Source organism: Berghia stephanieae, chromosome 1 (assembly GCF_034508935.2).
Source record: "Berghia stephanieae isolate SIO BIC M18660-M18661 chromosome 1, UCSD_Bste_1.3, whole genome shotgun sequence".
Lineage (NCBI taxonomy): Eukaryota > Metazoa > Mollusca > Gastropoda > Nudibranchia > Aeolidiidae > Berghia > Berghia stephanieae.
The window spans coordinates 39,347,058-39,371,177 of NC_088360.1; the positions used below are offsets into that span (position 1 = coordinate 39,347,058).

At 37.1% G+C, this 24,120-nt stretch overlaps 2 protein-coding genes across 4 annotated transcripts in view; one reads left to right on the top strand and one right to left on the bottom strand.

Moving 5' to 3' along the window:
* LOC144974306 (apoptosis regulatory protein Siva-like) overlaps positions 1–24,120 on the top strand; it is a 75,719-nt gene that overhangs the window by 35,448 nt on the left and 16,151 nt on the right. The window lies entirely within an intron of this gene.
* LOC144974274 (BTB/POZ domain-containing protein 6-B-like) lies at positions 1,751–24,082 on the bottom strand. The gene is made up of 3 exons (XM_078917169.1): positions 23,963–24,082; positions 6,915–7,441; positions 1,751–5,955 (listed from the first exon to the last, which is right to left on the bottom strand). The coding sequence occupies exons 2-3, from the start codon at positions 7,364–7,366 to the stop codon at positions 4,923–4,925; spliced, it is 1,485 nt and encodes a 494-aa protein (XP_078773295.1). The 5' UTR covers positions 7,367–7,441; positions 23,963–24,082; the 3' UTR covers positions 1,751–4,922.

A 24,120-nucleotide genomic window follows, 5' to 3' on the forward strand; every position in this document is an offset into this window, starting at 1 on the left:
AAAGCACCCAAGAAAAGGTAAGACAAAGGGGAATTGGTTCAAATAGGGAACAGATGTAGATTCCAAGAGCACACTATCAAAATACTTAGTCTGAGATCACCTAAAAGTCTCATCCAGACACAGGCACAGGTCCCCACTAAGAGGAATACACTCAAATGTTTACAAATAAAATATATATAATACATAATACAGTGCATAACAGAGATTTACAAGGGAAAAAAATATCATCTCCCAAAACAAACTATACATTTGACTGTTTCCCTTCCAGCCAGTGTATCCGGCCAGAGCCAGGACAAAACCAAGTAATCTCATTCCAAGACAAAGACAGAAAGCATGTTGGAAAACAGATATAGGGGGATAGAAGACACAGTACCGTATGTACCTCCCTGCCCACTATGGAGGTCAGGAACCCCACCCAGTAGTAGTAGTAGTAGTAGTAGTAGTAGTAGTAGTAGTAGTAGTAGTAGTAGTAGTAGTGGTAGTGTAGTAGTAGTAGTAGTAGTATTAGAAGTAGTAGTAATGGTAGAGCAGTAACAGTAGTAGTGGTAGTGGTAGTAGTAGTAGTAGTAGTAGTAGTAGTAGTAGTAGTAGTAGTAGTAGTAGTAGGAGTAGTATCAGTAGTAGTAGTTGTATTAGTTTTTTTTTTGTTTGTTGCTTTAGGTCTCTTCCAACACAATTGAGGTTATATGAGAGACCGCTGAAACAAAAAACAAGCAATCTAACAAAAATAGTACAAATGAAAATCAAAATCATAACCAATCATAACCTAAAGATATCATAAGCTAAATTTTAAATTACCAAGAACAAACAGGCAGAAGATTTACAGAAAAAAAATATCCCCTGTCAAAAAATACAATCACAAACCAAAGAAGCAGGATAGGCTAGTAAAGGGAAGAAGAAACGACATCACTATCGGATCGTACACCCGTTGTATTAGTAGTAGTATTAGTAGTAGTAGTAGTAGTAGTAGTAGTAGTAGTAGTAGTAGTAGTAGTAGTAGTAGACAGTATATTGAGTCGTAAGAAAGTTAATATACCGTTATCATTCATATTAATATATCTTACCCATGTTTGCAAACAAATTAAATGATAAAGAATCTGTTTTATAAATGCATTAAGGAAACCCTTTCCCGTACTGTAAGAGACATCATATTCCATGAATTGAAAAAAAAAGCATTTGATAACAATGTACGGTTATGGCACAAGAATAAGATAATCGGACAATCAAATATCTATTTAAGAAGATTTACAGTACTAACGTTTGCATATTTCACCGCCAGTAAAAAGCAAGAGGTGTTGTTAAATTTAAAATTTAGACGCAATCTAAGCTACATACTAAATCAAAATGAATGATAGTGGTGGACACAACTGCAATCTATTCATGTATCTAGTCGGAGAAAGTTCAACGGAAAAGAAGGAGACCCAGAATCCGGGCACATAGGAAAGCACTGGAATTTCTGGAATTATTACAAAGTATCAATTTACTAAAGACACAAGTTTTTAGCTTAAATTAAAAAAAAACCAACATAACTTCTACTGTTTTCGCCTCGGAAAAGTTTTCTCTTCCGATACAGTTGCGGTAAATCTGGATACATGTGTGGCAAAAACTTCTCTTAGTGCCTATCACTACAAGTACAAGGCAAACTTAGAGTCGTGTTTGAAATCCAAAACAAGGCAATATAAAAGTAAAAGGGAAAGATAGTTTTCAAGGGAAAAATCTTTCTTTCTTTTTTTTTTGTTTTTTTTTGTTGTTGTTGTTGACTGTTTGTTCATAACATAGAAAATTGGATAACGGATATAGAAATATAGAAGACACAGTAAGTGACCTCCATGCCCCCTATGTGAGGTCAGGAACCACCTCCATAAAAAAAATTTAGGTAATATTTACAGGAATAAGGGGTTAAGTCCTAATTCAGTTTTGAATGATTAAATTGAGACATTTTAAGACTCATCAAAATTGGGACCTACGACGTCCATTTTCTATATTATATATAAAAAAAAAAACCCTCTTCCGCAAAATCTTGTTTTTGTTGTTGTTTGTTTTTAAGAGTTTTACGGCGCTTGCAACACATTAAGGTCATATCAGCGCCAGCAAAAAGGAAGAAATGGGATAGTCAAAAGTTCTAGAATTGCAATTAAAGCACCCAAGAAAAGGTAAGACAAAGGGGAATTTGTTCAAATAGGAAACAGATGTAGATTCCAAGAGCACACTATCAAAGTACTTAGTTTGAGATCACCTAAAAGTCACATCCATACACAAGCCCAGGTCCCAACTAAGAGGGATAAACTCAAATGTTTAAAAATCATATATATAATATGGAAACAGAACAATACAGTGCATAACAGGGAGATTTACAAGGGAAACAATTTCATCTCGCAAAACTCTAACTATACATGTGACTGTTTCTCTCCCAGCTAGGGTATCCAGCCAGGGCCAGGACAAAACCAAGTAATCTCATTCCAAGCCAAAGACAGAAAGCATGTTGGAAAACAGACATAGGGGAATAGAAGTATTTACCTCCTTGCCCACTATGGGAGGTCAGGAACCCCGCCCAGACAGCAAAAGGTACACGTCACCAAATCCTAATAAAATCCAACCAACTACACCAGCACAAGATATAAAAGAGATTTAGCAAAAATAAATACAATGAGAATAAATCCCGAGTGACAAAGCCAACACGCTGGCTTGAAATAATATTCATAAAATGAATTATTGTGAAATAATACGATTTTTTAAATAAATAAAAATGATGTACATAATTACAGAAATGTTGAATAAAACAGGCCAATCTCTACTCTAGACTAGAAGTTTTAAAAATCAGTCTGATACTGTGTAAAACCTTTGACTATTTTATTCCCAAGACACTACACTTGATTTATGATACAAATTACAATTTTTAAAATTTAAAACGAACCTCACATCGTAATGTTCACCAGTAATGCCTTAATATTTGGAGCCTCAGCAACTTATACGACGTTCACTTGGAAATAATCTTAATAATTGGTTCATACAGAATTAATCTAAATGATAAGATTTTTTCCTCAAAGCTTGCAAAATTCAATTCATGGTATATCCGTATATGAACACCCACAAGCCAGCATTCTTCCACCCATTTGAATCAACGATGCAATTTTATGCTTTTAAGTCAGTTCATTTTTACATTTTTTTTCTTTAAGAGACAAATCAATTTATGAGAAGCAGGTATTTCTTTCTTCTGATCACTGACTTAATGACGTCTTTGAGACTTGCAATTAATGCTTGTTACATCCAAGATCTCGTTAAATCCATGATAATCATTCTCCCCTTTTAAACCCACAAAGTCTTATTACCTTACTCTACAACCAAATCATTGTCCACGGCTTTTTTTCTCCAGAACAATAGTCGATAAGTTATGCTTCTCACATTAATTCTACACCTAAATTGTATTTTGTGTCATTCAATTTTAATGACAATAGCATCATCACCAGGCATCAAACAATTAGCAGACAATTAGATATAAAACCTAAAACAAAACTGAACTGCGTTTATAACAATGTCATATTTGTTTTACTTAGAAAATATGTGCAAAAATATACATGTATTATACAGCAAGGCAACTATTAATATATAACTTACAAGCATACTTAATATTAATATCACATAACTGCTTTAAGCTCCCATCTTAATCATTCCACCGAGTGTATCTGTTTAAAATTAAATTTGTTAATATTTTCTATTGCAATAGGGTCAGTCGTCTATGATTATATCATGGAATGATCGATTATTGGAACTAAAATAAAGAGACTCTTGTCCTCTCAAAAAAAAATATATCTTATGTAAGGACACTAAGCTTTATGATAAAGTTTTAATCAATTTCATACTTGGTTCACTAATTTTTATAAGTTTTACAACACATGCAGCACTTTACGGTAATTTCAGCTCCAGTAGAAAGGACATAATAGGATAGTTAATAAAAAAAATTTGTAAACTAGGCTTCTAGATATCCAATGATAAAAGTAAAGCAAGGTGATTTAATTAAAACATAGAACACATACAGCGGCAATCTATCTAAGCCTAGTTTGATTGTTTAGACCCGTGAGTTACAACTCGCACACACACACACACACACACACACATACAATAAAAAAGCAAAAACAAAATAAGCACAAGACCATTGCCACAAAAACAGAAGAAAAGAAAAAAAAAGAGCATTCAGATATGAAAAAAAATCCCAAAAAATAATGATCTATTTACTATAGAGAGATGATTCTTACAAGTAAAAAATACAATCTCAAAGAAAAATACTCAGCAAAAGATCAAGACAAATATAGTCTCATTCCAGTAAAGGACACAGAGCTAATTTAAAAAGACAAATGATGAAGGAGATAGAAGAAATGGCACGTGAGCAGCATGTTGTACAACCAAGTGGTGCAGAGAAGCCGAATATACCCTACCAAAGTTTCATATCTAAAAACGAAAATTCTATAATAAAATTCATAAAGATAGTTTATTACTTTTTTTTAAAAAAATAAGCTACAGGGCCACGTGACCACATTATGACAAGCTAATTGGTTTCTTTTTGGTAGTCTTAAATTATAAAAATTTTTATTCCCACTTTAACATCCATTAACAAATTGCATACATAATCAATTTGATATTTCAGTTTTTTTCTTTAAATAAAAAAACAAAACATTATGTTTCCATCACAGATTGTTACCAAGGAAAGTTAAAAACATCTTTACAACAGTGTTGTAGGGGGTCATTCGAAATTGATAATTTTGGAACTATCCCTTTGTGAAATATAAATTTGAAATTGTAAGCAGAGTTTCAACTTCTCTCAAGCATATCATTATTGTGTATAATAAAAGTTATCTCTCCAAATATGTAACGAGACAGAGAATCTGTAATGAAATGAAACCCTCAACTTCCAGTAACTTGGTGATTTATGAATAAAATATCAACTCTGGTATTTGACCGCTTTGCACTCCAGTTCCATTTGTGCTTTCTGATGAACACTGAAACTGAAAAGTTACCTTTTCACACTGAATTTCCGCTACACCTTCTTGTCCAAAATAACTAAGTTCATGACCTTCTAATATAACATTTGCAGTATAAAAGATTTCAGGTTTAATCTGTACAGGACTTTCAAATAAAACAGGAAAAGTATTACTGGAACCATCTGATAGAAATTTTGTGTGACGCTGGCCTTCCACTGACCCATTCCTCTTCAATTCAATTTTTACCTTGTATTCTGATGCTGCGTTACTAGACCCATAGAGACCAAATCCTGCAATAAATATTCTCCGATCAACTGAAAATTGAATGCTGTCACACCTTCCTCTGTATCTCCGTTGATTGCTACGATAAGCAGATGACTGAAACCTATGGACTCTAAATTGTGAGAGACCTTTCCGGCATTGTTTGTTGAAAGGGAGTTGAGGAGAAGTTTGCGCAGTAAAATGAAGAAATACATTACAACACTCTTCAAGTGTTAGGATATTAGTCTGTGCCGGGCCATTGGCAAATTCATCAAGTGACATAGCCGGGAAACGAACAAGTTGAAGACAATCACCCAATACATGACGCTGATTTTGAGGATTTGGATCAAGTTCTCTCCGTGCACATTCAGCCCTTGCCCATTTGCACACAGCACTGAAGACGCATATTTCTTTTGTATTCAAAGTCTCACGACTAAGTATTGCTTCAAGTGTTTTTCTATCAATTTCTGTGAAGCCCTCTGAACGAAGTGCATCCTCAGCCTGAGCATCAATGACTTCCCAGCACCTCTGCATAAGTTCGACTTCTTCAAATAGCCTGCCTTGACTCAAAAGAATGCATGCATTTTTTGCACTCAAGCTGGTCTCAAGGTACTGAACACAGGCTTTAGCGAGTTGTGGTACTATGTACTTTTTGGCAACATACAGCGTTGAAAGAACAGTATCAGCTTCTACAAGGATCTCATCACAGTACAGGTACCTGTGGATGAGACAATAATTTCAGAAAATAACAAAATCTATCAAATGCATACAAATAGAAATGTTTAATGCTTTGATAAAGTTCACTGCATAGATTATGTTTTCCCATCAAAAAGAAATTTGAATAAAAAGCGATGAGTCATTATTTTCCTGATATTTGCAATTATATCAGTAAATAATTAATTATCTTCTTCCTTTTCAAATACGTCGACTGACTCAGATGAGTATCAGTATTACTGTCGGCGAGCTTATCCAAAGTAAATAGAAAAAAAGTTTATGGTATTTTCCTGACAGTTTTTAGTGCATCTCTTTAATTGTCTTAAAACATGCTCAGAGTCAGAGGCTTGATACCAGTAAGTAACTTGTTTTATAAATGGCACACATTTAGTAATATTGAGTTCAGTGAAATCTGCAATCAACACTTTCTGGTTGGTCCGAAAGTTTCTGTTCTCTATCTAAGTGTGATCTTTTGATAAGGAATAAAGTTAACCTTGCTTAAAGTCAACCACTCTTTCTGGTCCAATAGTATTGGCATTATAATCAAGATTGTATGTACAGTATAAATGACAGTCAACATTAGTTGAATATATATTAGCAGTTTGACACTCTGACTGCCTTGTTTGAGTTTTACTTGACTCTACTTGGTACTGGTCTTCTGGTATCTCTATAAGGCGATTGAATCATTTATTACTGATTTAGAGTTGTCATTTCCTTCTTCTTTTCATTTTCAAATTGAAATACTGTCGTCTTTTCTAAATTATGTCATTTTCAATGGCATATGATTGCTTATTCAATATTTTCTTATTTATGGTGATAAGCTCGCACTATGAAATGATTACCCAAATAGTTCATATGTTTTTTTTACCACTAATACTTATACATGAGTAGTTATCTATAATGTATAGCATTGCATTCTTCTAATTCTATTCTTTTAACAAAAATAAATAAAAGATTTGATACCTGAGTAAATTTAAGAAAGCTGCTGGTTCAACATCAGGAATACATATCTCCATGACTTTTGCCTCTTCAGCAAGTCCACCATACAACATGGCATAGAACACAGTGCTTCCACTACCCAGGATGTATTTGTGACTGGGAATCCTTTTCTTGAGACCATCAGATCCGACAGTGAAATAAACATCAGCCATTGTTGAGTTGTTAAACATGACAGCATTACGTTCTCGTACATTGGACAGAGAAGCTTGCCAGTTATGTTGTTCACTGAGTTTTGAAGTTGGCAAAGTAGGAGTGGGTGGGGAAGGTGATATTTTTCTTGGAGCTGACGTTGGTTGCCAAGATATGGGAGATAAATCTCCTTGTCTCAGTGATGGTGTTGGCTGTAGTGAATTTGGAACATTAATGCCCTTAGCATGCAGTGATGGGACAAAGTTGGATGGAACCTCTTGGTTCATCTCCTCCTCCTCTTTTTCTTTTGCTGGAATACACACTTCATGTCCTTAGATTATGTCTCAAATCCCTTTTATGATCTAAATTTGGATTTAATTGAAAAAAGAGAGAATTACAGAAATATCAAGAGTTTTAACGTTCAATTCTTACAATAAATCATGTTTTAAAAAAATAATCCTTCCACGTTAAAGCATAAAAAATTGTCAGACCTTTTTTAAAAATAATAATACACGGCAGTTATATCACACATTTTCATCACTGTGTGATGCTCAATGCATGTACAAATAAATATACAAAATTTACAGGTATAAAACGTATACCGAACTGATATCAATATAGCGGCAGTGATTGTAATATCGTGTATTTCAATATCATGAAAATGTAACAGTAAAAAGGTAGTGCTTTAACAATGATTTAAAACTATCAAAAGATCTTGCTTCTCATATCCTTCTGGGCAGGTCATTCCACACAAGAGGCTCAGTGTGGGTAAAGGAACGGCCACCATAAAATTTATAATTATTTCTAAGAGTAAGCTTCGTTTTGTCAGTCGAGGATCGTAAATTCCTATTTGGTACATACATTTCAACATTACATGCTTTTAATATGGTCAAGTGCTTCATCATTTAGGTTTTTAAAACAAAACAGAGCAATCGTAAATGGTCTTTAAGCAAGTAAAGACCATCTACTATGGTCCAAACAATCACCCTTTATGCTAAATCCTATGGAGATATACAGAATATCTAAGACATCGCCAAAAAAATTGGACTAATTATGTTTGAAGTCAAGTAAGGTAAAGTGATCTATAACGCAAATTAAGAAAACATGAACAACTAAAGCTGCGCTAATTTCTTTTCAAATAATGTCAATTCAATAAACCTCTTTCTAAATTTCAATTTCATAACGCTTAATTTGATACCAAACTAAAAACTTTCTAAAGAGACAATTATAGTTTTTGGTAAATAATTTTTATTGTCTAATTATATGATGGAATCCAAGAATATGTGTTCATGTAGGGCAAACCATTTTGCAAATTCTAAATGAACTCAAAAGTAATGAGACAAAGAATGCCCCCCCCCCCCCCCCCCCAAAAAAAAAAAAAAAAACAAACAAAATAAACAAAAAAAAAAACCAAACAAACAACAAAACAAACAAAAAACAATAACTAAGAACAATTTAAAATTTATGCCTTTAAAATTACAGTTTTGGTTTTAACATCTGTATCTAGAAGAAAAAACAAGTGGAGTTCTGACCAGCAGTAAGTGGATATTTATTATCTGATAGAAAACACTATCTGCCTATATAATTTTTGATAGATGTTGGCTATGAATGAGCTGATTTTGTTCATCCAATATTTATGTGGACCAGAATTATCTTTGAGTTAACAGAACATTAGAATAAGAACAAAATAAATAAATAAATATAGATAAATAAAATAATTAAATCTTCACTTTCATAGATTGATCCACATCGTGCCAATGGCACTTAATTGGCTGAAATTGTCTCTCTAGTTATCGTTTGTGAGCATTTGCCTAAAATCATGGTTTTGTAAAATTGAAATATCTCTGGCATATACTTACATAATTTGATAAATTAAGCACCACAATAAAGGGGTTTGAATGCTCTACCCCTAGGTAAAATTCCCGCTTTCATTTTAAAATTCATTTAGAAGATTTAGCTAAAATTTAACGAACAATAAAAACATGCCACAAAAAACGCACTTAATTTCTAAAAAAAAAACAAAAAACCCATAAAATTTAACTATTCTCCTTTCCATTGATACCATATTCAACTATAAAAACTGCCTCCAGGACAACCTTTGAACTCTCCATAAAATCACAGCTACATTCTATTTGGATTCGAATCTGAATAGTCTCCCATGACTATTCGAACTCAAACTCCAATGCTCATGCGTGCAACCACCAGGTGTAAACAGATGTGAGGTGGACAGGCAATTCACCTTAGCCTTCCTCATTTTCTATGACCTGGCCAAATTTTTAAATGCAAATTAGGAAAATTAATGCTGACCAACAAATGAACAAGTTGGAAAATCTGAAATGCTACATAAAAAAGACAAACAGGGAAAGAGCAATCTGAGCTCAAGACAATATAATTTTTTCTTATTCAATTTATTATTGTTATTGAAAATTACATAACATTGATGCAAATGAAAATAACAATACAGTTGTTTCCCTTTATAAGTACAATCCAGCTAAAAGGACGCTCAGTGTGTGAAACAGAATTTTTACTACATAAATTTGCTACTTATGAGCATGCTCACTGAAAAGGACTATATATATAAGCACAATCAATATTTTTTACCATTATTTCAAAATTACAAAAATAAAATAAAATAAATAAATAACGAAAAAGACAAAATAGCAACAACATTTTAAAAAAAAAAGAAAAGCTTAACAAAAAGGGCTAACAGAAACCATCCCAATGTTCTGGAGCTAATGTATGGTTCACACCTCACATTCCATCATTACTTCCCTTGCACAAAACAATTGACATCTCAGTGATGAAACAAACAACGCATGTCCATCTTAAAATCTTAAGCGACAACAATAGGCTCAGCAAGGGAGCATGGAGTTGGGCAATGGAAATGTTATAATTCTGCGTGTTATCTGCTAGTGACGTATACATAAATGCTAGAAGCAGGGGAAGGAAGGGAAGGGATTAGACTATTGTCGCACATGTGCACTTTGTCTGTGACTTTCTTTGATTTCACACATGTGTCTGTTGATAACTCTATTTTGTGCTACTCTGCTTTACAACCTCAGATGTTTAAGAAACAATTATAACCATCAGACTTCATCTTACACTTCAACTTAAAAGCTGAGAACAGAGACGGAGCCATTTCACAAAAACTAGAAAATGAACTACAGATACATCTAATCAAAAGACAAAATAGCAACAGTCACAAGCTTATTTACTTCTCATCCCACACCTCCAGAATAATGCTGTACTTGTGTCATAAAAGAAGGTATTGTTTATTCTAAAAATATCAAAAAGAAAGAAAAAAAATCTAAAAATGATTGTTTTAGAACCAATGGCAGTTGCAAGTCTGGAACCTTCTGTATGTATTTGAAAACTAAAAGAAAAAAGTTAGTTTCCAGGCTGAAAAGGCATTACTTTGGTAGATTTTGAAATGAGTGTGATTTTACGTAGTGGCTATTCAGAATTGAATTTGGACAAAACTCCAATCACAGGAGGCTGCCTGGGGGACACAGTGTGGGCAGTGGGTAGATGGTCAAAATAAGCATGATTTGCCTATAAGTAAGCACACTTTGCTTTATTCCCAGGGACCATAACACTGTAATTACTGTTTGGTAACAATCAACACATAGTCTAAACCCACTTTAATTGACGACAAAGCAAAATAATTGACCAATTGGAGACCAATTTAGAAATTGAGAAGAAAAAAGTCAAAATCCTTCATAGTGAACAAAAATCAGTCAAAGACGCAATGGTCTAAAGAAAGGGCTTTACTAAAAATAATAATAAAATTCCCTTTAAGGTCTATTCTAAGGGAAGACTGGAATAACCCAGGCATCAGCCGCAGTGCAGTGCCAGAAAATGAACTACGGCAAGGTGATTTTTTCAAGGCCACACAACTCAGCTGGGTATTAGAACTCTGTACATTTTGGGCACAAAGATATTAAGTCCTATTACCGTTGCTAGGACATCACCCGGAGTCAGACCTGACAGAATTCCCCCAGGTTCGAACCATGTTATAAAAGTGATGCATGAGGGAGAAGGGAGTTTTCTCAAATGGATCCCATAAGGCGACCAGTGGTTGTGTTTTGTTTATTTCATTATTTATCTGTACCATGGTGTTCATATTGTAGATGACAGGTTCCTCTAATTATTAATTTTTCTCTATTATCATAGTCTTTACATGAGGCACGGCCACATCCATCTACACAGCCCATCATCTTCTACCCTTCTCTACCTAGACTAGTCGCGCACCAGCCAGTACAAAATTCAAACGACTTTATCAATTGTTGCATCATTATAAATCACACTTTATATTGTTATTTGAAAACTGAATTTTCATGTTAAATGCCTATATCACTTAAAATCTGAAACTGAAACTTTAATTTTTATTTTTTTTAATGAACTTGTTAATAAAGAGGAAAAAGGCGACTTTTCATCTTTACTTTTACTGATTGTATGGGAACTACCACCCCTCCACACTCACACACAGGTTCAGATTTTATTCGACTTGGACTTGAGAGATTAGAAGAGTGTGAGAAAGAGAGAGAGAGAGAGAGAGAGAGAGAGAGAGAGAGAGAGAGAGAGAGAGAGATAGAGAGAAAGAGAGAGGGGGGGCATGCGATAGAGAGAGAGAGAGAGGGGGGGGCATGCGATCCGATAGAGAGAGAGAAAGAGGAGAGAGAGAGAGAGAGAGAGAGAGAGAGGAGAGAGAGAGAGAGAGAGAGAGAGAGAGAGAGAGAAGGGAGATGGGGGCATGCCCCTGATGCTCTCCTTCATTCTTGACTAACTCAGTCACTATAAAAAAATTAAAAAATAAATGGAAAAGGCTAAAAAGTGAGTCTGTAATTGTGACTGTGGAGGTAAATAAAATTTGGAAGTGTCAATTGCCAAGGAGTGAGTCCTTGGTAGTTGACGGTTCATCAATTGCCAAGGAGTCAAATTGGAACTCTTCAGCCGCATGTGGTGATTTCAGTCGGGCCTCAATCAGCTGCATGTGGTGATTTCAGTCAAGCCTCGATTTGCGCGCATACGAATCTCGAACCCCGTCACTTTCTTTTCTTCCATTCGCCATTCACTCATTCCTTGTCAATCGTTGTGGAAAGGATCAAGTCCACACTTGTTGGCATTTGTTTTTAATTTTTATGTCTTTTCACGAATTCCAAGATGATTTAAAATAATATCAAACAAAAATTACTGTTGATTTCGGATTCAGCGAGGGAAAAAAACAGAAGGACGAGGTGGCAAATCCCTGCCAAGATGTCCTAGATTAAAAAAGAAAAATAAGATTTCCTTTATTTTAAAGGAAATATACTGCACATAGTCTTAATACGGAATAATTAACGTAAAACATTTGTGCAACAAGATCAATCCGTGGCATTAATAGTAAATAGTTGATGATCTACCAACTGGCAAGGGCCGTAACAAAAAGAGGAAATATGAGAGAGAGAGAGAGAGAGAGAGAGAGAGAGAGAGAGAGAGAGAGAGAGAGAGAGAGAGAGAGAGAGAGAGAGAGAGGGGGGGGGATGACAGAGAAATACATACACAGAGGAAAAAATGGCAGAGAGGGAAAAGAGAAAATGACAGAGAGAGAGAGTGTGTGTAATAGAGGAAAAAAAGAGAAAACGACACACAGTAGAGAGAAACAAGAGTAAAAGAGTATTAATTAATATTAACGAAGTGGCTACCCGTACTTAAGGACGGGTAGACTGGCAGGCTAGACGTCATTAAGTACGGGGAGCACAGGAGTCTAGCCGTACTTATTCTGGGGCCTTGACCCCTGGTCGTGTCAAAGATCACATCCGGTAAGTCGACCGTGGTGGGCCGTGGCGCCAACCCATGATTGTTTTCTCCCGATTTACGAGCATCATCAATTTCAATACGTAGTATTTCAATATGGCCATCGCTATTGGTGACAATTTTTCATCTTATCAACAATTGCCAAAATGCAGTTAAGCAATTGGAGACTGAGACTGACACCATTTTTATTCGTCAGGATTCTGTAAAGGTAAGAATTTGTCTTTTCTTCTTTTCTTTTAAAAAAAATTCTCAGTCAAGGCTAGGACTAGGACAGTAAAAAGTATTCGAGCGGTGGCGATATTTATGATGAGATATAATATGAATGAATGAGAATGTAATTGTTTTGTAATATCAACACGCCTTACTGACTGGCGCGTGTGTCTTGTGTTCTGCATTCCAATGTGATCTTTATATGGATTAATCCTTAGATGATTTTATTTCTAGAGTACTTGTGTAACTGTAACTGTAACAACTGGGCTGGTGACTGGTGGGCAGTTTAGTGAGCAGCAGCAGTGGTAATGGAACTCAAATTGTGATCCACTCGCCCAGAAGTATAAATTGTTACTGCAAATTGCCGAGCACGTTGGTGGGGGGGGGGGGGGGGGGGGGGAGGAGGCAGTAACTCTAAAATTGTGGGAGTTGGTAAACGTCCAGTTTTTGGCATTCCAGCATTAAGCTAATTAGTGGCTGTGACCCGATTTTTAGAACTTTGGAGTTGGATTGAAATGCCTCATGATGATGATATTGATAATGACAATGACATTGTGTCACATAGTCTGTAGATATACAGTATTGTCAAATAATGAAAAACAATAGGGTATTATTATCATTATTAATATTACTTTTTTTTCAATTTATTTATTATTATAATCATTATTATGATTATTATTATTATTATTTATAATTATTAACTTAAGCAATGGCATTGGTATGTGCCATTTTCACTGCAGTGAATTTAATTAATGTTTTTTTTTCGACAGCCAACAGGAAAGAATTCAGTTGACCGTACTGGTGTCCTGACAATCAAGAAAGATAGCTGGCTCAAGATGTCTTGTGGCAATCTTATCAATCAGCAAACCATCATCTGTGCGAGCAGAGCAGAGTATCTGCAAGCACTTTTTGAAACTGGTTAGTATTGTTTTCAAATCTTCATAGCGTCCTTACATTTTTATTGGTGATCAATGAAGTACACTCGAGCACGGAAATTTCGAACAAGTTGGGACCACGCCTATTTGTTCGAGATTTTCGTGTTTTCGAGTTTTCCAAATTTGAGGATTTTAGGGAGGTAAATGAAAATGTGGGTGGTCTTGATAAAATTCATATGATTATAATTCTCCGTTATTATGAACTCTGTCGAGAGTTGATAGTGAGACTATTCAATTTCCTTTTCTCGGCCAGTTCAACACAATTCGCGAAAAAAAAATTCAATGGACCACAAGGGAATGTCCAGTTTGTTTGAGATTTTCGTTTTGCCAATACTAATGTAATAGAGGGTTTAAAACTGGGCATTGAACCAAGTTTGAGATTTGCATGCTCGGGTGTAAATGCTCATTTTTCTTAATGAAATTGACAAAGGATTATTTGAATTGAGTTACTTCTGCATTTATGAACTTAATAGAGTTTGTTGCCAAGAGTTTTGGCCTGTGGATGTAAAACCAATGAAATTTCAACTGTGTTGGTGAGAACGATGACCAGTTAAAAAAAAAATTGGTATGTGAATGATAAATTCATTTTATGACAATGATTTTAATTTTATAGCCATGTCTAAAATTGCTAATGAAAAGTCTCTTTTATTTCCATTTTTCAAACCAGAACAAGATCAACCCTCTTTGTGGAACTACAGAAACAACAGTCGCAAACAAGTGGTGTTGACTTTTTTCCTGGAGGCGAAAGAAAATTTTTCTTCTAGGAGTTTGCGAAAGAAAATTATTGCTTTTTATTCTGAGCTAGATCTATTATCACCATTCAGCTGTTTTCTTGTCTAAAATAGATTTGATTTTGCAGTTCAAGTTGATTACATACTTATCTCACAAGCAGAAGCCTATTTTAAAAATTGAAAAATGAGGGTAGTGCGTCAAATCATATTTTGCGAAATCATATTTCGAGAATTTTTAATATATCAAGGAATCAACTGATAAGTAATCTGGTAAATAATTAGTTTTTCTGATTACAATGATGAATTCGTAAGGTATAAATAAACTCTGACCTTAAAATGAAAGAGTACGGAAATATTTTAATTTTTTAGCATTTATTTTCTTAGGGAATGGGTTAGCGAATCATTTATACATTTTTTAGACAGATCAATCTACTCAATTTTCGTCATTTCTTGTCCTATGACGCTCATTATTTTGAAAATTTTATGGATCAGCTTATGTCGAATTAGTGCTTTCTCAAATTTCCGTTTTATTTCATTTTCTGATTTTCTAACAATCATACATGTCATTTTCCTTTAGATTGTTTTCAAATATATTCAGAATCTTTTTTTGTGTGTTTTGCATCATGACGGAAGTATTTTGGGGGAAATTTAAATATGTAAGATTTTTAAATTTTAAAAATTGATTTTTTTCCTGCCGATAAGCGCCACAATTTCAGTCGAATTAAAAAACATATTCAAAAGAATTTCTTTTCAAGACAAGTGGTAAACTCTTCCATCATTATCTAGTTATTTATGTAATATACATTGTGTGTAAATTTGAAAGAAATTTATACGCTGGTTTTTGGTTCATCTATGTTAGCAATTTTAGTTTTAGGGTTTTACATCTAATTTTAGCCTATAGGGTGCCTCTTTAAAATGTAAAAAAATATATTAAAGATGTTTTTTTTTTTTTGTTTTTTTTTTTTTTTTGGGGGGGGGGGGGGGGGGAATTTTTGGTGTGTTTAACATCAATCACATTATTAGTTTATGAGATTAACTATAAATCATAATTGACCACCAAATTATTTTTAAACAAATGAAAAATGGATGTCAACAACAACAAAAAATTCTAAGTGGTATGGGGGTTAGCGATTCAATTATATATTTTTTTTTCAGAATTTGATCAATTTACAAAATTCGACTATTTACTTGTTCCATATATATTGATTATACTTTGGAATTTTGATGGACGTTGTCTGAAAAATTAGCTTGTTTATCAAATTAAAGAAAGATTTTGTTTTTTCTCAAAATTCCATTTTGCATCATTTTCTGATTTTCTAACATTCTTCATTCATATCTGGATTATTTTCCATCAGATTGTCTTCAAATTTGTCAGAATCTTTCGTATGATGGGTTTTGCATCATGATGGCTTTGACTTTGGGCTAAACTAAAATTTAGTCGTTTGAATTTTTAAATTGGATTTTTTTCCTGTCGTTTCATGAGTGCCATATTTTCAATCGTAATCGAAAAACAATTCCTTAAATAAATTTTTCAAGACTTGCTAAACCTATCCATCATGATGTTGCTCTTGCTGTAGGAAACTGTGTGTGTAAATTTGGAAGGTATCCGTTGGGTTTTGGTGCATCACTGTAGGAATTTATTTTTTGGGGGTGAGAGAATGAGTAAAGAGCCTTTTACAAGAAATCACTCGAACCCAGGACCTTCCGATATGAAAGCAAGTGTCATACTATAAGACCACATTGCTGCACATTAAATTTTTTTATGGTGTGTGTTCGTCATCAAATTAGACCTCCTACCACCTAAAAACAACAGGGGAATACCAATATTGGCATTGCAATAAACAAAACGGATTTTTGACTATAGGCCCCCCTTTTAAGGTGAAATATTTCCTAGCTCAGATGGTTTGTTTAAGCGGACTGTAGTGCGTTCCACTGTGGAATTTTTTTTTTTCATAAAATTGTATTCACTGTCAGTGGTGACATATAATTTTACTGCCTAGTTTTGATTTCCATTACACACTATCCCTACCACTACCGCCAGTGCTTTTACAGACTGAGTCCCTATCATCAGGGCTATTACGCACTGAGTCCCTACCACCAGCGCAATTAGCCATTGAGTCCCTACCACTAGTGCTATTAGCCACTGAGTCCCTACCACCAGTGATTTTGTAGACATTGAGTCCCTACCATCAGTGTTATTAGCCACTGAGTCCTTACCACCAGTGATTTTGTAGAAATTGAGTCCCTCCAGTGTTATTAGCCACTGAGTCCCTACCACCAGTGATTTTGTAGACATTGAGTCCCTACCATCAGTGTTATTCGCCACTGAGTCCTTACCACCAGTGATTTTGTAGACATTGAGTCCCTCCAGTGTTATTAGCCACTGAGTCCCTACCACCAGTGATTTTGTAGACATTGAGTCCCTACCATCAGTGCTATTAGCCACTGAGTCCCTACCACCAGTGATTTTGTAGACATTGAGTCCCTACCATCAGTGTTATTAGCCACTTAGTCCTTACCACCAGTGATTTTGTAGACATTGAGTCCCTACCATCAGTGCTATTAGCCACTGAGTCCCTACCACCAGTGATTTTGTAGACATTGAGTCCCTACCATCAGTGTTATTAGCCACTGAGTCCTTACCACCAGTGATTTTGTAGACATTGAGTCCCTCCAGTGTTATTAGCCACTGAGTCCCTACCACCAGTGATTTTGTAGACATTGAGTCCCTACCATCAGTGTTATTAGCCACTGAGTCCTTACCACCAGTGATTTTGTAGACATTGAGTCCCTCCAGTGTTATTAGCCACTGAGTCCTACCACCAGTGATTTTGTAGACATTGAGTCCCTACCATCAGTGCTATTAGCCACTGAGTCCTTACCACCAGTGATTTTGTAGACATTGAGTCCCTCCAGTGTTATTAGCCACTGAGTCCCTACCACCAGTGATTTTGTAGACATTGAGTCCCTACCATCAGTGCTATTAGCCACTGAGTCCCTACCACCAGTGATTTTGTAGACATTGAGTCCCTACCACCAGTGTTATTAGCCAGTAAGTCCCTACCACCAGCGCTATTAGCCACTGAGTCCCTACCACCAATGTTATTAACCATTGAGTCTATACCACCAGTGCTATTTGCCATTGAGTCCCTACCACCAGCACTATTGGTCACTGAGCCCCTACCACCAGTGTTAATTAGCCTTTGATCCCTACCATCAGCCATTGAGTCCCTACCACTAGTGCTATCAGTCATTGAGTCCCTACCACCAGTGCTTTTAGTTTTAGACATTGAGTCCCTACCACTAGAACTATCAGACATTGAGTCCCTAACTAGAGCTATCAGTATCAGCCATTGAGTTCCTGCCTGCGACCAGTGCTATTAGACATTGCGTCCCTACCACCAGTACAATTAGTTACTGAGTCCCTACCACCAGTGCTATCCAGCCATAGAGACCCTACCACCAGTGCTATTAGCCACCGAGTCCCCACCACCAGCGCAATTAGCCATTGAGTCCCTACCACCAGCGCAATTAGTCATTGAGTCCCTTCCACCAGTGCTATTTGCCATTGAGTCCCTACCACCAGTGCTATTAGCCACTGAGTCCCTACCACCAGTGCAATTAGCCACTGAGTCCCTACAACCAGCGCTATTAGTATTAGCCACTGAGTCCCTACCACCAGTGCTATTAGCCATTGAGCCCCTACCACCAGTGCTATTAGCCATTGAGCCCCTACCACCAGTGTTTTTAACAACTGAGTCCCTACCACTAGTGCTATCCAGCCATAGAGACCCTACCACCTGTGCTATTAGCCACTGAGTCCCTACCACCAGTGCTATCCAGCCATAGAGACCCTACCACCAGTGTTATGAGCCAGTGAGTCCCTACCACCAGTGCTATTAGCCACTGAGTCCCTCCCACTACCACCAGCGCTATTACTATTATTTCTATTAGCCATTGTCATTGAGTCCCTACCACCAGTACTATGTGCCATTGAGTCCTTACCACCAGCGCTATTAGCCTTTGAGCCCCTACCACCAGCGCTATTAGCCATTGAGTCCCTACCACCAGTGCTATCCAGCCACTGAGTCCCTACCACCAGTGCTATGTGCCACTGGGTCCTTACCACCAGCGCTATTGGCCTTTGAGCCCCTACCACCAGCGCTACCCAGCCATCAGGGGTGAGAATGACTGGTCACTAAAAAGGAGGAAATTTTTCATCGTGAAGATCATGACCCATCCATGCGACCATAACCTATAAATTTGAATTTCACTAAAATTTTTACTGAGATGCGATCCAAGATTTATCTCAGCAATTTCTGATACAACTCGGTGGAATTTCAAAAGTTGAAAGTGTAATTACAACATTTGGTGGTTGTAGTAGGGACGATGATGTGGTGGTGGTTGTAGTAATAGCGGTGGTAGGGATGATGTGGTAGTGATTGTAGTAGTAGTGGTCGTATGGATGATTGTGTGGTGGTGGTTGTGGTAGCTGTGGTAGGAATGGTGATGTGGTGGTAGGGATGATGTTGTGGTGGTTGTAGTAGTAGTGGTGGTAGGGATGATGATGAGGTGATGGTTGTAGTAGTGGTAGTAGGGTTGATGATGTGGTGGTGGTTGTAGCAGTAGAGGTGGTAGTGATGATGGTGTGGTGGTGGTTGCAGTAGTAGTGATGGTAGGGATGATGGTGTGATGGAGGTGGTAATATTAGTGGTGGTAGGGATGATGATGTGGTGGTGGTTGAAGTAGTGGTAGTAGGGTTGATGATGTGGTGGTGGTTGTAGTAGTAGATAATGTGATGGTAGTTGTGGTAGTGGTGCTAGGGATGATGGTGTGGTGGTGGTAGGGGTGATCTGGTAGTGGTGGTGGTAGGGATGATGAAGTGGTGGTAATTGTAGTAGTAGTGGTCTTAGAGATGATGTGATGGTGCAGAGATGCCAACTTTGAATTTGGCTCACAGGAGTTTCAGCCACCACTCGTAGGAATTTCAACGCCGAAAGAGGAATTTCCGCGTACAAAAAAAAAAGGAATTGGAACGATATTTGGCATTGTGCTTACATATTGTATAGTTCTAAATAGATAACTGATTAGAATTACAGTGTATATTATGATACATAAACACATTGCAAATTACAATCCCAAAATTTCCTTATTCCAAATGAAGTAAAGCGCCAAAACCTAATGGTAGAGATTGTAGTACTGGTGGTAGTGAGGATGATGTGGTGTTGGTGGTTGTAGTAATAGTGGTAGAGATGATGAAGATGTGATAGTGGTTGATGTTGTAGTTGTAGTGGTAGTGATGATGATATGGTGGTGGTGGTGGTTGAGGTAGTGGTGGTAGTGATGATGATATGGTGGTGGTGCTGGTTGAAGTAGTAGTTGTAGTGATGATGATGCGGTGGTGGTATAGTGGTTGTAGTAGTTGTGGTCGTGATGATAATGATGTGGTGGTGGTTGTAGTAGTGGTGGTAGTGATGTTGATGTGGTGGTGGTGGTTGTAGTACAAATGGTAGTGATGATGATGTGGTAGTGGTGGTTGTAGTAGTAATGGTAATGATGATGTGGTGGTGGTTGTAGTAGTAGTCGTGGTAGTGATGATAATGTGGTGGTGGTGGTTGTAGTAGTACTGGTCGTGATGATGATGTGGTGCTGGTGGTTGTAGTAGTAGTGGTAGTGATGATGATATTGTAGTGGTTGTTGTTGTAGTATAGTAGTAGCATTAGCAGTAGTAGTAGTAGTAGTGATGATGATGATGATGATGTGGTGGTTGTAGTAGCAGTGGTAGTGATGATGATGATGTGGTGGTGGTGGTTGTAGTAGTAGTAGTGGTGGTAGTGATGAAGATGAGGTGATGGTGGTAGTTGTAGTAGTATTGGTAGCGATGATGATGTGGTGGTTATGGTGGTTGTAGTAGTGGTGGTAGTGATGATGATGTTGTGGTGGTGGTTGTAGTAGTATTAGTGGTAGTGATGATGTGGTGGTGGTGGTGGTTGTAGTAGTAGTGGTAGTGATGTGGTGGTGGTTGTAGTAGTAGTGGTAGTGATGTGGTGGTGGTTGTAGTAGTAGTGGTAGTGATGATGTGATTGTGGTGGTTGTAGTAGTAGTGGTAGTGATGATGTGGTGGTGGTGGTTGTTGTAGTAGTAGTGGTAGTGATGATGTGGTTGTGGTGGTTGTAGTAGTAGTGGTAGTGATGATGTGGTAGTGGTGGTTGTAGTAGTAGCGGTAATGATGATGTGGTTGTGGTGGTTGTAGTAGTAGTGGTAGTGATGATGTGGTGGTGGTGGTTGTAGTAGTAGTGGTAATGGTGATGTGGTGGTGGTGGTGGTTGTAGTAGTAGTGGTAATGATGATGATGTGGTGGTGGTTGCAGTAGTAGTGGTGGTGATGATGTGGTGGTGGTGGTTGTAGTAGTAGTGGTAATGATGATGTGGTGGTGGTGGTTGTAGTAGTAGTGGTAATGACGATGTAGTGGTGGTGGTTGTAGTAGTAGAGGTCGTGAAGATTATGTGGTAGTGGTGGTTGTAGTAGTAGTGGTAGTGATGATGATGTGGTGGTGGTTGCAGTAGTAGTGGTGGTGATGATGGTTGTAATACTAGTGGTAATGATGATGATGTGGTGGTTGGAAGGGGGGGGGGGGGGGGGTATCCTTGGAGCAAATTGACCTCACCGGAATTTGACGGAAGTTGCCCGGAGCCGGAATTTTTTGCTCCAGACCGGAGTTTTTTCCGGTGAAACCGGAGTTTTGGCATCACTGGATGGTGGTTGTAGTAGTAGTGGTGGTGGGGATGATGATATTGTGGTGGTTGTAGTAGTGGTAGTAGGGTTGCTGATGTGGTGGTAGCTGTAGTAGTAGTGGTGGTAGGGATTATGTGGTGCTATTTGTAGTAGTAGTGGTGGTAGGGATGATGATGTGGTAGTGATTGTAATAGTAGTGGCGGTAGAGATGTTGATGTAGTGGTTTTGGCGAGTGTTTTTTTTTATTCAGTGATGATAATAATAATAGCAATGTGTCAAAAAGGAGGAAAATTTCTCGGTCTATCGATCAAACACAAGCAACGTGTAAAAATAACAGGAACATAGTTTTGTATTAGTATTATGTAATAATATTACATTTACTAGTATAAATCCATTCTTATCATTAGATATAAATTTACTTTTTGTAAACATTTAATGAATTTGTCCTTTCCACATGTTGTTATTCAAATAAAAGGCCAGAAAGTATTGTTTTGTTTCGATTTTTACTTTATAAAGCAGGCTACAGTATCTTTGTTACCGAAACCTAGTAGTTATTCAGCATATAAATACAACCCAAGAATCTCTCAAATTGCCAAAGGCATAATGAATAAGATTAAACTAAGCCAATCACCATTGCTTTATTCTAATACTGTATATGATCTCTATATACCAGATGATTTAATGGATGGTTGCGAAAAGAAAGAAAGAAAGAAGAGAGAGAGAGAGATAGATAGAGAGAGAGAGAGAGAGAGGGGGGGGGGGGGGGGGAGGAGAGTATTCTCTGCCAATATAACATTTTGAATTCTATATCAAAAAAAGGGGGGTAAAGGAAACGAGAAATAGAAAGGAAAAAGGGGGGGGGGGGGGGGAAGAGAGAAAAAGAGAGAGAGAGAGGAGAGAGAGAGAGAGAGAGAGAGAGAGAGAGAGGAGAGAGAGAGAGAGAGAGAGAGAGAGAGAGAGAGAGAGAGAAGAGAGAGAGAGAGAGAGAGAGAGAGAAAGAGAGAGAGAGAGAGAAGAGAGAGAGAGAGAGAGAGAGAGAGAGAGAGAGAGAGAGAGAGAGAGAGAGAGGAGAGAGAGAGAGAGAGAGAGAGAGAGAGATTAAAAAGGCAATAAGTACCTACAACAGAGAAACAAATCCAGACCCATTTGTCCCTCCCTTCCCCTTCAACCATCAACTAACTAATCAAAGAACACTACTGGTCTTCTGTGTCAATTGTGACATCTGGTGTCATACTGTCTGGCCCAACGTCATAAAAACGGGACTGTCACCAAATTTCACAAGACTGAGCACAGGTGTCAAAATATGATTTTGTGGGTTGGAGGAAAATGTTTGACACGGCAAATTTGAAAAAGGAGGAAATGTGATTGGATGGGCGGAGATAAACTACCATTTAGGCGGAAATCCGCCTTTAGGCGGAAGATTCTCAGCCCTGAGCCATAGAGCCCCTACCACCAGTGCCAGTGCTATCCAGCCATAGAGCCCCTACCACCAGTGCTATCCAGCCACTGAGTCCTACCACCAGTGCTATCCAGCCACTGAGTCCCTACCACCAGTGCTATTACCCATTTGAGATAGAACTAAATTGACGTCACTCAGTTCTTTATTATCGTTTTTAGCCATTTTTTAAATGATTAGTTCTCATTGATTGTATCAAGACAAAACTATAAAAGGTTGAGGTTACACATCGATTAGTAGAGTGGTATTATCACGGAGATCAGTTTTCCCAAATAATTCCATGTGATGGGGAAAAAACATCCGGTTAAAAAAGGTTTTGACGAAATATGCAGTGAAGACATGCGAAGGCAAAATATGCCACCGCACATAATAAATAATCTACCAATCCTTAAGTACGGCTAACTAAGCAATCTACACGACATTAAGTACGGCTAGCCAGCCAGTCTGACTGTCATTAAGTACGGCTAGACTGGTAGGCTAGACGTACTTAAGTACGCCTAGACTGGCAGGCTAGCCGTCATTAAGTGCGGCTAGCCTTTTCCTAATATTAATATTAATACATAACATCACTCTGTGGCAATGCATCACTTCGTGACACTAAAGGTACTCCGTGGCAGTTAAACGTACACATGCGTAGTTGATGAACTGACACGGTCCTTGGCAATTGACGATTTGACAATTGTCAAGGTCCTTGGCAATTGACGCTACCATAAAATTTAACAAATGATTTATCTAATCGGCTAATCAATCAGCTTCATGTCTAACTTCAATTTCTTGTCATGTCATGACTTCAATAACACAACTCTAGATCCTTAGCCAGTTTATAGACAGTATAAAAACTGGTTAAGTCTATCTAGAGAATTGTGTTGATGAACAGTGCTGATGAATACTAATACTGGCACTGGGTCAACTCCAGACTCAAACAAGATTACATGTCAATTTAATTGGTAATTAAACGGAAGCATGATTCTGATATAAATACACAATACAATAAGTCACATTTTGATAGATAATACTCACTTTAGATTCGGTTTATTTGTGAGACTTATATTGCCTTCGTTGTGAAAGTAAACAAAGGCCTCCAAAATAAGCAACATAATTTCAACAGCCGAGCTGTCGAATGCGAAACTTCTTCGGTCCGATCTTGAATCCGGGTTATTTTCTCTGACCTTTTTCTT

Excerpts from the sequence above, each read along its gene's own strand:
- LOC144974274 (XM_078917169.1), bottom strand. The coding sequence starts at position 7,366 with ATGAACCAAGAGGTTCCATCCAACTTTGTCCCATCACTGCATGCTAAG. Across the intron at positions 5,956-6,914 it reads GCTTTCTTAAATTTACTCAG|GTACCTGTACTGTGATGAGA; the intron begins GTATCAAATCTT and ends TCTCATCCACAG.